This window comes from Liolophura sinensis, chromosome 7, assembly GCF_032854445.1.
Source record: "Liolophura sinensis isolate JHLJ2023 chromosome 7, CUHK_Ljap_v2, whole genome shotgun sequence".
In the NCBI taxonomy this organism is placed as follows: domain Eukaryota; kingdom Metazoa; phylum Mollusca; class Polyplacophora; order Chitonida; family Chitonidae; genus Liolophura; species Liolophura sinensis.
This window is the reverse complement of record NC_088301.1, coordinates 3,750,117-3,766,526: the sequence shown is the minus strand read 5'-3', so window position 1 is coordinate 3,766,526 and position 16,410 is coordinate 3,750,117. Positions and strand designations below refer to the sequence as shown.

Genomic DNA, 16,410 nt, shown 5'->3' with positions numbered 1-16,410 from the left:
ACATTTCATTGATAATGTTCTACTTGGCAACCAGTGTTTCCCAGCTGATGAAATCACTGATCGAATTGGACCGCCAGCGGTATTTACATATTTATAACGGTCACGTGACCCATGATTATTACAGCAGTATTTCACTATATGTGTGATTTCATCAGATTGGTCTTATACATATACTGGACTCGGCAAAAGGGAGTTCACAGCACGATTTTTACATCTCTAAGGCATATATACGGAAAAGCTCCTAAAATCGGGGAACTTCTATACCATTTACAAAAACAACTATGATATGTTGCAAAGCTGGAGGTATATCTTACTTAGCACACGTCAGTGACACATATTGGTGTGATATACCTGACTGGTATCTACAACCGTATAAAATAGACATACGTTATCAAGGACCATGTGAGTATGTATTGGTGTGGCAAATATAGGCGTAGGCCTACATTCCTGTCATTTAATTATTTGCGTGATTGATGCTAAACACACCGGTCATACCACAGACTATAAAAATGCCACTTGTTGCTGCCTCGCCTGACGCTCAGCACTGAGAGGCTCGAGCAAGGAAACATGACTGGTTGTCCCGGTGTCAGTATAATGTGACTGGTTGAGGTGTTATGTCTGGTGTTTTCGGCATGATGCTTCAGTGGCGGAAGTACTCTGTCGGCATGGACTCGTCCTGCCACAAGAAGACACAATATATGTACACGCACCTAATGACTCCTCGTCGCCACATGGCTGAACAATTGTTTAAGCACGACGTTGAACCCCAAGAATTTATTCATTCATTCATTTATTGTGTCAAAATGATTCTAAATTTTGCGACCTGCATTATGGCCTACGTTTCAGGAACTTGTTTACCCATTACGAAGGGAAATATGTGCATAGACAAGGCTATTTAATTGTAATAATTTACATGGGCTATTCGAAAATAATGTCAGCATAATGACAGCATAATTATACCAAGGGACTCTAAATTTGCAGTTAAATTGCAAATTATTATGAAAACCAATAAGACTGAAACACCCTTATTCATTCATTTTTCATAGGTTTTAAAGATGTTAAACACTTTTTGTATAGTCTATAAATAACGATAGATCAATATAGACGACGTAAGATCAAGGGCTCAAATCCAGCTTTTGTCTGATTTTTTATGGTTCAGAAATTTATTGTTTCGGTGTTTTATTTCAATTATAAAGTTGTCTTTCACAGTTGTTACATTTATTTCAGCTGCATTTAAGTTGAGAAAAATCGGAGGTGTGTCTTAACGCTGACCGATCAAAATGGCGGCGTTCGAAAGATTTTACGAGGCGGAATATCCGCCAGTTGACTCAGTTGTTATGGCAAAGATAATCAGCATTGGTGAGACAATGTTTCAAGCTAAACTGCTCGAGTACGACAAAACGGCCTTCATTCTCAGAAGTTGTATTTTGGGCAACGGTCGACTAGTCAGAGCTACTAGACGCAGCACTGCCTTCAAACTCGGAGACGAGGTTCCCCGGCACGTGCTCAGAGTGGAGCCTAGCACAGGTAAGCGGTGCAAAAGATGAAAAGTGGAAGACATAAAAGAAATTCAACCGAAACAATTCGGAATTCATGCAGTGTTTAAAACATGTTGTCTAATCGGTGTGATCTATTGTGTTAGACATCACTGTATCTGTAACAGTTGTGCTCGTGAAGAATGAATCAATGAATGAATAATAGCTTAAGGACACCTCGGCAGTATTGCGGTCATATCGTGGCAAGTGCTCGTAAAGGAAAACAGTAGTTCACTGGTACTGCATAGCAACAGTAGTTCACTAGTACTGCATAGCAATAGTAGAAAATGGTTTTGTTTTTACACAGTTTGAAATAGACTTGTGTAGGCGGGAAATGTTGAACACGTCGCGTTCTGAGAATAGGTAACAATTTCTGTGTGTTAAGTCTCTTGTTAAGTTTGTGCACTTTCTTTTATTTTGTAGATTTCATTGATTTGTCGTCCAAGGGATTACCTTATGAGGAGGCTAGATACCATAAAGAACAATATCATAAGTCAAAGATGGTAAGTGACTTTCTCGTTTTAAGCTATACCGAGTTCAGGCTACATTTTCTTATTTTGAAGAAATTTAAAGCATAATGACTTCAGGAAAAACGAACTAATGGGAAAGTACCAAGTTTCACAAGGTAGTATTACATATAAGGCCATTTTCAGTTTCTGGATGTGCTCATTATGAAATACTTCGCATGGGCGTCTCTCAGATTCGATCTCACATCTGCTTGTGAGATTCGATTTCAAGTGGGCGTGTCTAACATTGACAGGTGGTCTCCATCCTGCGGCACACTTGTATCCAGATGAACCTTGACGAGAAATCCTGCGAGAATCTCGTGAGGAACACGTCCTGGTATTTTGATAAGAAGTTTGACAGAAGGGGAAAGACGTATGAAATATTCCAGGGTGCTGCGAGGTAAAACGTATGACATTGATGATTTAAACGATACTTGAGTTACACAATTATCACATGGGAGAATGCAGAAATGAGTATACATTATGTGTTCTTTCTTCCCAAAGAAAGTTTGTGTTTATGTTTTTACCAGTGTAGGCCTATATAGCGATTTGCTTATCATCACATGTACATTTTCATATATTTTGTCTATAGATTCTCGGCATTTTACGGAATCATCGAACTCTACCGAATCGTTCATGAAACCTTACAAACTAGCTCATTTTAGGCCGCAGTCTAACTTCACCTCACCTGGCCTAACACTTACAGTCATCGTACCTGGTCTGAACTTTTACAATCTAGCTCTCCCTAGCTTAAAGCCACTCTGAAATCTTGCAAACTGCAGCTCTGTCTAACTGACAGCCATGGCACCTGGCCTGAAATATTACAAACTAGCTCAGTTTAACTTATGAAGCCGTCGAATAAAACGTTACAAAATGGTTCTGTCCAAGTTAAAACCGCTGCATCTTTTCTGAATCGTGCAAACTATATCTGCCGGAGCAAGGCTCACGTATACATATACGTACCGGTACATAAAACAACAATTGACATTATGAAGGTTTTGGTGGGATAAAACAAAAAAAAATTATAAAACTTTATCGTAATTCTGGTTGTTGTTTTTTTCTTTCTGTGTTTTAAATGACAGCAATCCGTGTGTTTTGGATGAATGTGATATTGATACTGAAACCAGAGCTACTCTGCTACGAGTCATCAGGTTGAAGTTCGCTCCAAAGCTCGTCGCACTGAGATCAGGTGAAACATCTTTTTGTAAAGTTAGGGTGTGAAGCGTGTTATATACAAGTGCATAATCGTGATTACAGGTACCGCCAGAGGTGTCAGTGTAAATCTAGTACATAGTCGTGATTACGGGTACAGCCAGAGGTTTCAGTGTAAATCTAGTACATAGTGGTGATTACGGGTACAGCCAGAGGTTTCAGTGTAAATCTAGTACATAGTCGTGATTACGGGTACAGCCAGAGGTGTCAGTGTAAATCTAGTACATAGTCGTGATTACGGGTACCGCCAGAGGTTTCAGTGTAAATCTAGTACATAGTCATGATTACGGGTACCGCCAGAAGTGTCAGTGTAAATCTAGTACATAGTCGTGATTACGGGTACAGCCAGAGGTGTCAGTGTAAATCTAGTACATAGTCGTGATTACGGGTACCGCCATAGGTTTCAGTGTAAATCTAGTACATAGTCATGATTACGGGTACCGCCAGAAGTGTCAGTGTAAATCTAGTACATAGTCGTGATTACGGGTACAGCCAGAGGTGTCAGTGTAAATCTAGTACATAGTGGTGATTATGGGTACAGCCAGAAGTGTCAGTCTAAATCTAGTACATAGTCGTGATTACGGGTACCGCCAGAAGTGTCAGTGTAAATCTAGTACATAGTCGTGATTACGGGTACTGCCAGGGGTGTCAGTGTAAATCTAGGCGTCAGAACAGACATTCCTTCAGACATTTCCTCCCACCATGAGGCTGGTCGCCGGTGAATAAATGAAATATTATTGAGTTCGGCATAAAACACCAATCAAATAAATAAACGTAATGAATCTAAGGTCCACAATTAGGTCCAATAATGTTCGTGAACCTGTTTCACAAAGGCATTTTGGGCAAAAATCCCAAATAAAATAATATTCAATACAAATAATTTGAAGCTGGATGCTCAAATTAACTTGACAGAGAAACAACGGTCAGCGTAGGTTAATCGGAATTATCCTGGATGCTTATAAAATACGCACTGTGTGGAGGTTAGTCACACATCTGGAAATTGACTCCTCATTTATTAAAGGAAGAATGAAGAATAAAATCATCACATTGTATGGTATTTTTCCAGAGAACGAAATTAGTTTTGCAGTGTCTAATTCGTAGTTGGGGTGAGAGACTGCGTGGCCGAGGGGATTAGCACGCCAGCGCGGAGTAATGCCCCAGGAGCCTCTCACCAATCGCTGTGTGTTCAAGTCCAGCTCATGCTGGCTCCCTCTCCGGTCGTATAGGCCTACGCGGGAAGGTCTGCCAACAAACCGGGTTTCTTCCACCATAATGCTAGCCGCTGTCGTATAAGTGCAATATTGAGTACGGCGTAAAACAGCAATCAAATAAATAAATCCAATTTGTAGTTCAGTGTAGCTTGGCATGTAAGTCACAAAACTTTTAATGGTAATTGTCTTAGCATTACAGGGGTACGTATCATTGTTATTTATGTTATGGTGTATTTTTTTTTTAGAATATATGGATACTAAAACCTCATCATTTTGATAGCACATGAACTTATTAAAATAATATAATATAAATGTTTTCCAGTTGTTGAAGTGACGTGTTTTACTTATGAGGGTATTGATGCCATAAAGAGAGCTCTTAGAGAAGGATTGTCGGTAGCTATAGACTCCTGTCCACTTGAGGTAGGTGTCACCCTTCCATAACCATCTCTACCAGAAAGCATCCCCACATCCAACTGTAACGGGAATAACCTTTATTGTGTCGTGAGAGTTATCTCCCTTCCTCAAGGGTAGCGTGCGCTTGGAGACTTCCACCCACAGATCAACAGCATGTGACGCGTGTAGGGGCTACAGATTATTTCGCTGATTAAGGGGGTCATGATATTAATGAGGAAGCTCAAGCAACAGATCGTCGTTACAGTCATACCTGTGCGTGACTTCACACGGCAACCTGCTGCCCTTTTTGTCTGGCAGCATATTACTGCCCCAGCCCTAAATAATGAACTGTGGAAGACATGAAAATCGGGTGTCGACCTGATTTTATCGTTTACACAACGTTATGCCACATTCGCTGACATCTGATACCCATATGAAACAACAAAATCTAGCTCACCAACCATGCCCCATATCATAGATGACACAAACACTACTCAATCTACCAACCACACTCCACACTGCAAACCACATTCGACCGAAATCCACATACGGCAACATATAGATGGTTTGCAATGGCAGCCATCTTTGAGGTAAGTTGCCCATTGTATGCCCTTACCAGCCAAGGGCCTCTGCCCAGCTTATGACGCCTCTAACAATAGACAACCAATACTAAATCTTACATCAAAGATGGCTGTTATTGCAAACCAATCCACTCTCCACTCTCCACGCCCCTATGCTTGTGTTATGCAAACTGTATGTAAACGGATAATATAGAAGACGAGAGCTAAAAATGCAGCATTTACAAAACAGAAAATAGTCCAGTTTTTTGCTGTTGTTCGCACATCATTGTGGTTGCCTTCACGGAGTCTGAAATCACCTGTACATTTATGGTGTTTTTTCTTTTGTTCACAGATCCGCGTGGTTGCATGCCCGGAGTACGAAATCACTTCCAAAACATTTGATAAAGAGACGGGCATACGAACTCTGCGAGCCGCTCATCACGTGATAGAGGAAAACATTGTCCAGTCAGGGGGCAGATTTAAAATCACAAAACAGGTATACTTAGTTCTCGTATTGTTGCCTTTGTACGTATTAACTTAATTGATTGGTATTTTATGCAGTGCTGAAGAATGCCTGACTCGTATTTCAACAACAAGGCTTACCGGTTGAGGAAAACTTCTGGAGTCAGTAGTATAAGGCAGTCTCTCCAGGGTCGAATTAAGAAAATACCACCCAAACAATTTATTAAAAAGAACGTCAGCCATCTGGAAGAAGAGAGAGTCAACAGTTTTCATGTATACGTATGTCAGAACGACGTACTCTAGAGCATTGTTTGTGTAAACATTGCAGGGTGCTAATTCCACCGTGTTTGTATAGACCGAAATTATTGGTTGCCCTTTGCCAATTACCTTCGCTTACGGAGAAATGATCCATACAAGTGCCTGTGTATTTAGTGATAACCTGCATTGCCCTATATGTACGTATGCTAATGTGGTCTATAGTAAGCGATCTCATGGATGTAGCTTTGTCCTTTCCTTACGCAGATGCGGAACGTTTCCACCCTAAAGTAATTCAGGTCCAAGCTGTATAATCTGTTGTTCATTTTTATCCTTGGGATGAGGCTTTGGGGGCAACTGGTAATGCAGTACACATGCACTGCATATTGGAGCTGCCATTGCCGAATACCCAGTTGGATGATTACCTAATTATTTTGATTGCTCGCGAGCCCATTTAATATATCAACATATCATGGAATCAAAGAACTACAGCATAATTCACATCTATGTTTCGTTTCAGCCGCACACTAGTTTTGAGGATGAGACCTGTGGAAAGCCTACATGATGACATATATGCTGGACTCTCTGCCTGGTCGCTTAGTCGGCAATCAACTGTTATATATTACCGGCATCAACTGGACAAGTTTGAGTTGTGTTTGCGTGACTCGATCAGTGCGAATATGAAACCCCTCTCTTGTGCAGTGCTGAAGTGTGTAAGAATAACATCTGCATGTACATATGAAACTAACTTTCTGGGACATAAATGTCTGGGAATCTTTGCAATGTCAAGAAATATACTCCATCGACAATCATGTAAACCACAACCATGCGTGTCACCAAACTCCACGTCCGTGTGTGTCACTGAACACCACTTTCTTGCGTGTCATGGAACGCCATGTCTATGCATGTCACTGAACCACCACGTCCATGTGTGTCACTGAACACCACTTCTGTGCGTGTCACCGAACTCCACGTCCATACATGTCACTGAACACCACTTCCCTGCGTCTCATGGAACGCCACGTCTATGCATGTCTCTGAACACCACGTCCATACATGTCACTGAACACCACTTCTGTGTGTGTCATGGATCGAACACCAAGCCCGTGTGTGTCATGGAACGCCACGTCTATGCATGTCTCTGAACACCACGTCCATACGTGTCACTGAACACCACTTCTGCGTGTGTCATGGATCGAACACCACGCCCGTGTGTCATGGAACGCCACGTCTATGCATGTCACCGAACACCACCTCCGTGCGAGTCACAGAACCGAGGTGGAGTACATGTCTAAATATTGAGGAGATGGCATTGCCTCGAAGTATTCTCTAGCCAGATATAGACAATAAAATGTTGTGATTTTGCAGAAATTATTATGCTCAAATTGTAAACTGTAAACGACTGTTTAATGCACAAGGCGGCCAAGGCTCCAGTAATCGCCAGACTGGGCAAGTAAACGACTTCTCGCTGTCGCACAGATATATGTTCTATATATTCTCTGCATATCAACCGCCATTCATTCAACCCTGAAGTAATCCTATTCGGGCATGGGAGATGATGGCTTAGATGGCTTAGAACCGGATACTGGAAACTGAGTAAATGTATATCCTAAAACCTTGAGCTTCAACACATGTGCATTGGGGAGTGATTCCGGGTATCGTGTTTGGCCAAAGACAATTCAGACCTCGATAAGATGACTGACAGACGGTGTGACATAGTTGAACAATCGATTCCTGTGTTTAACATAGAAACGATTTGTTTTTAAGGTGGACAAAAGTTACTTAAGTCATTTTTTAAAACCTAATTAGTAGGCCTATGTTTGAAATTATCGTTACGATATTTGGATTGTTTTTCTTTTTGTACCATTCGTTGCTTTAGACATGAATGGAAAATTGTATGTCGTGGGTTTTTAGAAGAGAATATATTTTCACTTTAAAGATGCAATGTATTTTTGATATATGCAGTTGCTTGTGGAAACCCCTGTACATATTTACATGTATAATAAATTTGGACATCTCACTGTGTCTTTAAGTTTGATTCATGTAGGCCTGTTCCTGGTTTTGTTTCTAATTGAATTCAGATAGTTAATTAAAAGAAGAGAAGACTATGTCTCGTTGATCGTGTACTGATTGCTTGAGTGCTTGATTGAGTGATTGATTGGTATTTAACGTCATAGAAAGAACAACGACAGTCAGTGTGACGGGTGGAAGACACTGGAGTTCCTGGAATAACCCACTGACCTTTGGCAAGTCGCGGACAAACTTTGATGAACATCTGAACCTTAGGTGGTCATAGAATGCAAGAGTTCTTTCAGCTTGACAAATGAAGTCCCTACTTCAAATCCAGCTTGTGTTGGTTCGACTGAAGCCTTAAGTCTGAGAGTTTGCTGTGTGTTTAATATGTGCGATATCTTCCGACAGGCTCCACCCAGTTTTCGCCGTCAATAAGCCTGACCACCGCCATGAAGAAATATTGAATACGTCGATCAAACACCGATCAAATAAGTATGTACCGGTAATTTATTGAACAGGTTTGCACCCTACATGTGATCCGTATCACTGGTTTAGCGCGCTATGAATACCGATATCTATAAAACATAGAGCGGGGGCCTCTGAGGTGGCCGAGGTTGTTAGTGTACTGACCCATGATCCTCTCACCAATCCTTCCGCTGTACACCTCATGCTGGCTTCCCCTCCAGCTTACCAGCAACCTGTGGATGATCGTGGGTTTCCTCCGGGCTCTGCACATAATGCTGACCCCCGTCGTATAAGTGAAATATTCTTGAGTACGGCACGGCGTAACACACCAATCAAATAAAGAAATAGACAAACAAATAAACATTTAGAATCGTGGCGAAATTGTGTAGCATAAGACAAGTTATCATTGTTTGTGTTTCAAGTGCATGATTCGACTTTGGGTAAAGTCGGAATGCAATTTCTTAATTCATTCACAGAAGGCGTTATACCCACGACTACTAAGTGAAGTAACAGTTTTCATGTCGTGTAATTGATTCTTTTACTACCTTGCATGACGCATGCATTATTTTCTCAGATCTTCCCTTGTACATTGCGCCTACTACAGTATATAATCTCTGCTTTATCGATGGGATCGCTCTCCGGTGTGACTCCGTTCTCCCCGCATTATCCCCGCCAATGTAGGCGAGGGTCAAGTGGCCGTCATGGCCCCCAAAACTCTAGAGTAGGTTGCTAAGGTGCGTTTTCGTCTCTTTCTGACACTGAAACCGAAGCCATTTATTGAAATAAGACTTAAAAAGTCATTTTAATGTTCATTTTCAGAGGACAATTGGCGTGTGTTTTGGTGAGGGGTGGGGGGTGATGATCAACGCTGCGTTTTTACTGGTATTCGTGAAATTAAGCAGAAAGTGACCAGTGATGTGAATTAATCTATGCTTTTATGCACGTTATACGATTTAGTACATGGGACTATTTAGGCGAGGCGAGGGTGGGGGGAGGGCGTAGAAGACAAATTAAAAACGACTGTGTGATCAGACAGAGTGTAAGACTAAAGAGTATCTCGGCACTAATTAATTACCTTGTATTACTATATAAATAGTAAATAAACGGACAAGTATCCATGCAATTCACAATGAATGGATATAACAAATCAAAAACTAAAAATTAAAAACCCAACAGATTGCATTTTTTGCAGAGATTGTGATATGAATCAGGGGAGGTCATTCTAAGTGACTAAAGATTACGCTGTATTTTCGGTGAGTTACGTCCACCTGGTAAGCACGAAGTTCACGTCAGATGTCGGCGCCTATCAAACCTTGGGAAAGGGTTGGCGTAAATCAGCAGACTGTCAGCCAGACCCAAAGTAATGCCATGTCAAGGTAGGTGTCTTAACTTTCCTGAGTCGGGAACGATGTTTTGCTGACTAAAACACTGGTATTTTTGGGTGTATGCGAGAGGTTTGTTTGGGAATGTGATTTACTTCGTAAGGTTATCGAGGGTGCAACTTTCGTGACATAATGCACGCAAATAATAAATGGGACATAAATTCTTCGATGTGATATACTTAACTGTCATTAAACAGCTTTAGGAAAACACGGGGATACGTGACATGTGGCAAACATAAGATTTGTTAGTGTCAGAGACGTATTCTGGTCAGGTCAAAATAACACTAAGTTGAAATTTTTCATTGACGGCAGTGGATAACTGTATGTTTTTTGGCCAGGTTTGAAAGTCTTATTTCTTTTTGTTTTTTAGCAATCTTCCACTGTGTTGTCAGGATGGAGGGAGAGGGGGTCCTGGGGTGAGAGTTGATGCACAAGCTCCACCACCTATCCCCACACGCCCCTCCCTGCAGGCCACAGCAGGCTCCGCCTACAGACCAGGCTACTCCGGGCTTGGCTACAACAGTTTTGGCTACGGGGGAGGCTATGGAGGCATGTATGGAGGATATGGTGGTTACGGATATTCGGGGATAGGCTATGGTGGATACAGCAGGCCTGGTATGGGACCTGAACCACCAAACAGCTTTGTTAGGATCGCAGAAGAGAGTTCCCGCCCAGCCTTCCAGTCGATTGAAAACATAGTTCAGGCAGTGACATCTGTCAGCATGATGTTAGACTCCACCTACCAGGCTGTGTACAATTCCTTCAGGGCCGTGCTAGGGGTAGCTGATAACTTCACCAGGATGAAAACACATTTTGCCCAGGTGCTCTCAGCACTGGCATTTGTCCGCACCCTGCGATACCTCTTCAGGAAACTGCTGGTGTTTCTGCGACTGCGCCCTGCAGGATATGCAGAAGACGCCTGGCTGCAGGCGGCTGACGAGGCCATGGCATCAGCTACCGTTAACAAAAAGTCCAAGACCAACTGGCCTATTCTCATGTTTTTTGGGATAATACTAGGTGGTCCTTGGATGATCTGGAAACTTGTCTCCTCAATAACCAGCTCGCCTTCAGAAGGTAATGAGAATTTATTTTAAACTATAGTGATTTTGTGGAATTGAAACATTACAAGGTTATGGGAAAAAGGTGAAGCAATGTAAAAGCCATTGTCCTGTGACATGCCTGTGCTAGAGGCTGCGGACATCTCAGTAACGTTATGGATGATCCGTAATTCTCAGTTTCAGTGTAGGTTCTGGAAAGTTGTTGGATGAGGTGTTACATGTGCCATTCTGTCCCATACACACCGAGTTCTTATTATGATGTAAGCAGCAACAGTGAACCTTGTGCAGAATAACTTACGTGGTGCAGAACAGCTTTTTTTCCCCAAAAGACTCATTATGGTGACAGGTGATTGTTATAATTCTCTGCTGCGAAGGTACAGTATAACTGACGCATGTGGCTGGTTTAATCCGGGCATTCTGGTTTACTCCACCCATACTTTAAACCTCACCACTGTCATATAAGTGAAAACTTCTTGGGTGTACCATTACCCCAATTCCCAATTTTCGCAACTAGGATGAAACATGACAGTAAACACCAAACAAATTATATGCCAGTATACTTAAAGCTAGATCAGATTGTGTACCATGGAATTTGATGAGAAAAAGAGAGACCGTTATGATTGGAACATTCTTTTTCTGTTTTTTTTGGACGCTGACAACACAGAAAACTCAAGACAACTAGTTTAATGTCCATGTTAATTTATCAAGGCTTACCCTTACTATTTTTTGTGAAAGAAGAGAACAGCCATCTAAAACTCTAGCCCGTCCCTATTTGCCATTGCCTATTTTTGTCATATAATCTGAGAGATCAGCGGAATGGGTGATTTGTGAAGTCACATTATGAGACATAATTGTTCTGTTTTCATGAGTCAGTCAGAAATTATCTGGTGTGTGTTTATCTGAAGTACTATGTCAAGAGATAACAAAATGGACTTGTGCTTTGCAGAATTTGCACAGACAGTATAAAATAAGAGTTTGGTGACTGGTTTAATCATACTGGGCATGCAGGAGGTTATCTGCAAACAGAGTTTATCCTGAAAGGCTGCAGACGGGGTTTGTTGTTAGTGAAAATGTTGACTTAAATCTTTCCTGACATTGTCACCAGGTGCTGCAGAGTGGGCTGTGGGAGAAGAGGATCATGTGGTGGCTCAGGCAGAATTTACCTTCACCGGGGATGGAAATGAAGAGCTCTCTTTCAAACAGGGAGACAAAATCATTGTTGCCCCAAGAGGTAAAGGTTCTCTGAATGTTGGCTCCCTCAGTTTAATATGTCTGTAATTACATCTCATATTGATTCTGTTTGTCTTAATACCTTATCATTTGCTTGGAGGCTGAAAGAGGCCTCCAGCAGAACAGTTCCAGCGCAGTGACTCACCTCTCCTCAATACTGTCCCTGAGCTGAAGTCCAGCTCAAGCTGGCTTCCTCTCTGATCGAACATGGGAGGGTCTATATGGGATAGTCGTGGGTTTCCCCAGGGCTCTGCTCAGTCTCCTCCTATCATAATTGGCCAGCAGTCGTCGAATATATACATAAATTTGCCTGGACTGTTAACTCTATTAGGGACAAATTACCTAATTCAAAATTATAGGAGCAGTTGTACTTGTGCTAGGAAATAAAGCGAAAAACAAAGGAAGGAAAAAAAAAATGAGGTTTCCTTTTCAAATTCATCTATAGTCTTACCTACATCTTCACTTCACTGGGATTTTGTCAGGTGTGATTATTTTCAATTAAGATCATCGTCCTCAGTCTACTCTTCCTTTCTTGCACTAATATGTGTTGCCTGATGTTTACGTTATCCATCAAATTGATAATTAGCTTATCGGTATTTACATGTTTGTACATTTGCTTCATTGCAGAACAACAGCCCAGAGTTAAGGGATGGTTGTTGGCCAGTATTGATGGGCAGAAAGTTGGCTATGTGCCAGCCAATTACGTAAAGATCCTGGGAAAGAGGCGGGGCAGAAAATACCAGATGCCTGTGACTGGTCCTCAACCAGGTGTTCCTGTTCCAACTGACCAGTCATTGCTTTCTTCTCAAGCTGTCAACCATGGCCAGGAAGATAAGCCTTGTTGTCATGGTGACACCAAACATGCACAAGCCCCATCCAATCAGATGGATGATTTAGGAACTGGAGAAGTGTTGGACACTGCATTTGCAAATTCTTCCAATCCTGTGGACGACAGCATCCCGTATGTCTCGGAGACCTCAGAATTAGAGGCAGGAGAGTTCTTGGAACGGCAAACAGGGGAGTGAACTTTGTAGTCAGAAGTCTTTTTCTCACCTGGTGTTTATGAATTATCTGTGATCGATGCCCTTTATATTTTTAAAGAACTATAACTGACTCATGATTTTGGCATACCAGTTAGCCTTATAAAAGAATTAGTGTCCAGATTTAACTACTTGTCCTAAGTGTAAAGATTATGACCTGTTTAACAGTATGTTACCAGGAGGGCCTCTGAGAAACTTAATTATGACATTAAATCCACCAAACGCCATAGATTTACTACTGTAGACGATCTCCATTGATGGCCAATGCAAGTCTAGCTGATGTATATAACCTGGGAATTCATATGAAAACGATGTGATTTTTGATATGGATTCTAGCTAAACAGAAGCAAATATATAGCCGTATCAATTTGAACCCACAGTGAATGATGTTGAAGTTCCTATTTATGACACTGAGCTCTCTGGTCAGACTTCAGATTCTGAGTTTTTAGAAGTTGAATTTGATCTTTGTCCAGGCATTTCCAATCGCACTGGCAATGCGGACTGGTAAGCTGTAGCTTTATCCTGTGTTACACTGTAGGTCCACATTTCATGTGTATATCAGATTTAATATTTACTGTCTTTTCCTTCTGTCTGCTTCACAATGAATATTATTCTATTCCTTGGGTGGATTTACTTCAAAAGTGGGTTCCCGGGAATTAATTTTCGTGCATTTAATCAAGGCAGTGCTGAAAAAAAAGTTCTTACAACTGTTTAATTTTTCTATTTATTATATGGCTGGAATTACTCAAGCAAGTCAAACAGGTATTATGAAGGATGGCTTTAATTCTCTTCTGTTTCCTGCGGTGTCGCCTTATTATCTGGATCAGAGATTAAAACAATGGGGGATGGATTATCACTGTGTAAGATTGCTTTCTCACATACCCTGAGCAGTATTCAAGGAGATGTCACTTGTTTTCACACCTTTGATGAGTAATTTTAATGAACAACCAGTATTTCAACCCTGGTCATGACTTCTTGATGACTTCTTGAACTAAATGGCGAAGCTCAGACAGCTGGAAAAGGTTGAACTTGTATGAAGTCATGTGGCGGTGACTGCTGAGTGTTGGCGGAAAAAATGCATAAACCCAGCCTCATTATCTAATGGTTTTAATGCCATATTACTCGGATTACTGTACTTTTTTCCAAAATTTTTTGACGCTCAATTTAACAATATATACAGGGGTAGCTAATTATGAATTAATAACCAATCTGGAAACTAATCCTTTGACAAAGCCCTTGGCAGGGCCTTAACTTCTGATGGTACAGTCAAATGATTGAATAGGTTTTGGTATAGTCAAATGATTGAATAGGTTTCATGTCAGTCCATCCTTAAAGAAATTCTTAAACATAAAAACGTTAGTTGATTGGAATTTTTTTTTTTCATTCTGGCTAAAGAAAAGTGTATTTAAAGAAACTAACATTGAGAGAAAAATAAAAACTTCTATCAAAATCCTAAGTAAAATATGCTTGTGTGCAGCATAAAACACCTGTCATGTAAATGAACAAATACAAAATCGAGATATTAGTAGTGTTAATATGAAGGTTGTTGTGAATGAATGAATAAATGCTTGAGGTTTAACGTCATACAAAACAATTTTTCAGTCATATGACAATGTCATTAGGTGTGTCAGTGTGTACATACACTGCATCTTGTGGCGGGGTACGATGTTAAACCCCAAGCACTCACTCACTCTTGTGGCGGGGTACGATGTTAAACCCCAAGCGCTCACTCGCTCTTGTGGCGGGGTACGACGTTAAACCCCAAACACTCACTCACTCTTGTGGCAGGGTACGACATTAAACCCCAAGCACGCACTCACTCTTGTGGCAGGGCGAGTCGATGCCGACAAAGGCTGTCACTACTGAAGTATCATGCCGAAGACACCATACATAACACCCCACTCATTCACATTATTCTGACACTGAACCAACCTGTCCTGTTTCCTTGCTCTAACCTCTTAGTGCTGAGCACCAAGTGAGGCAGCAACAAGTAACATTTTTAAAGTCTTTGGTATGACCTGACCTGGGTTTGGTGCTGGGTCTCCTGACTTTGAGACAGAAGCTCTAACCAAAGCAGTCCAGGTTGTTATGAGTTGCGAATTTCATGTTTTAAGTCATAATGTAATTATCCCTCATGATTATACCAGTTTGAAGAAACAAACAGTGTTTTGTTTTGCCGTAATCAAGATGATGTTTTTCAGTTTTTTAAAATGTGTGTATGTCAAAAATTTCGAACAGTGGTCATACCTATACATGTAGCTAAAAATGATGTGTTTGAATAATTTGAGGTATGTAGCATTGAGTGAACTGATGTTTTACCAGTGCTCAATATGTTTTGTTTATTGAAAAGATATGCCTTGAAGAAAAACGTTTTACATGGACAGAATAGGAAGGCTTAATATAGTTCTAAATTTGTTCTTGGTGAATATTGTTGCTGTTTGTGATATTTTTCAATGTCAGTTTTATTATAAAATAGGGGCCACTGTGGCGTAGTGATAAGTATGAGTTCCCCCCACACTGGCTTCCTGTCCGGTCCTACATGGGAAGGCATGCTAGCAACCTGCAGATGGTAATGGGCTCTGCTCAGTTTCCTCCCATCATAATGCTGGCTGGGGTTGTGTACGGGAGGTGTTCTGGAGTCTGATGTAAAACACCAATCAGATAAATAAATCGGTTTATATGACATTTTGTGTTATCTACGCACCTGATATCACTCATCACTATCCTTAGGCTGAACATCTCCTCGATTCGGCAGACACTATTCATATTTGAGGGCTATGTAGCTTGTACATGTACATGTACTTGGCTTATGTGGCATGGAATGAAACCCATGTATTTAGATAAATTGTTGATAATGATCAGCTGTTCAGTTCTTTCCCAGGGGCAACTGATCATGATTTTGTATATCTACACATGTACATGCATGTCTCATTTGCTCTGAAGAGTGTTTATAATTTTAGCCATGTAGAGGATATTGCTTAATTTTATATCTGTTTAATTTAATGGTAGTTTAATGTACCTAAGAAGAGAATTGAAAGCAAAGCTGTTTTCTCAACTATAAACAGAAAATGTATGAAACAGTTTTTGC

The 16,410-nt window shown here is 41.0% G+C and overlaps 2 protein-coding genes across 2 annotated transcripts; both read left to right on the top strand.

Moving 5' to 3' along the window:
* Positions 1-203: 203 nt before the first annotated feature.
* On the top strand, positions 204-4,905 carry LOC135469837 (eukaryotic translation initiation factor 2 subunit 1-like). Its single transcript, XM_064748447.1, has 6 exons — positions 204-402; positions 1,228-1,527; positions 1,959-2,038; positions 2,296-2,441; positions 3,124-3,230; positions 4,787-4,905. The coding sequence occupies exons 2-6, from the start codon at positions 1,281-1,283 to the stop codon at positions 4,903-4,905; spliced, it is 699 nt and encodes a 232-aa protein (XP_064604517.1). The 5' UTR covers positions 204-402; positions 1,228-1,280.
* A 4,998-nt stretch (positions 4,906-9,903) lies between these two features.
* Positions 9,904-14,165, top strand: LOC135471566 (peroxisomal membrane protein PEX13-like). The gene is made up of 4 exons (XM_064750846.1): positions 9,904-9,988; positions 10,365-11,068; positions 12,158-12,283; positions 12,910-14,165. Exons 1-4 carry the CDS (start codon positions 9,906-9,908, stop codon positions 13,305-13,307), a joined length of 1,311 nt encoding a protein of 436 aa, XP_064606916.1. The 5' UTR covers positions 9,904-9,905; the 3' UTR covers positions 13,308-14,165.
* Positions 14,166-16,410: the final 2,245 nt, after the last annotated feature.

Excerpts from the sequence above, each read along its gene's own strand:
- LOC135469837 (XM_064748447.1), top strand. The coding sequence starts at position 1,281 with ATGGCGGCGTTCGAAAGATTTTACGAGGCGGAATATCCGCCAGTTGAC. Across the intron at positions 1,528-1,958 it reads CAGAGTGGAGCCTAGCACAG|ATTTCATTGATTTGTCGTCC; the intron begins GTAAGCGGTGCA and ends TTTATTTTGTAG. Across the intron at positions 3,231-4,786 it reads GCTCGTCGCACTGAGATCAG|TTGTTGAAGTGACGTGTTTT; the intron begins GTGAAACATCTT and ends AATGTTTTCCAG.
- LOC135471566 (XM_064750846.1), top strand. The coding sequence starts at position 9,906 with ATGTCGGCGCCTATCAAACCTTGGGAAAGGGTTGGCGTAAATCAGCAG. Across the intron at positions 11,069-12,157 it reads AACCAGCTCGCCTTCAGAAG|GTGCTGCAGAGTGGGCTGTG; the intron begins GTAATGAGAATT and ends CATTGTCACCAG. Across the intron at positions 12,284-12,909 it reads AATCATTGTTGCCCCAAGAG|AACAACAGCCCAGAGTTAAG; the intron begins GTAAAGGTTCTC and ends GCTTCATTGCAG.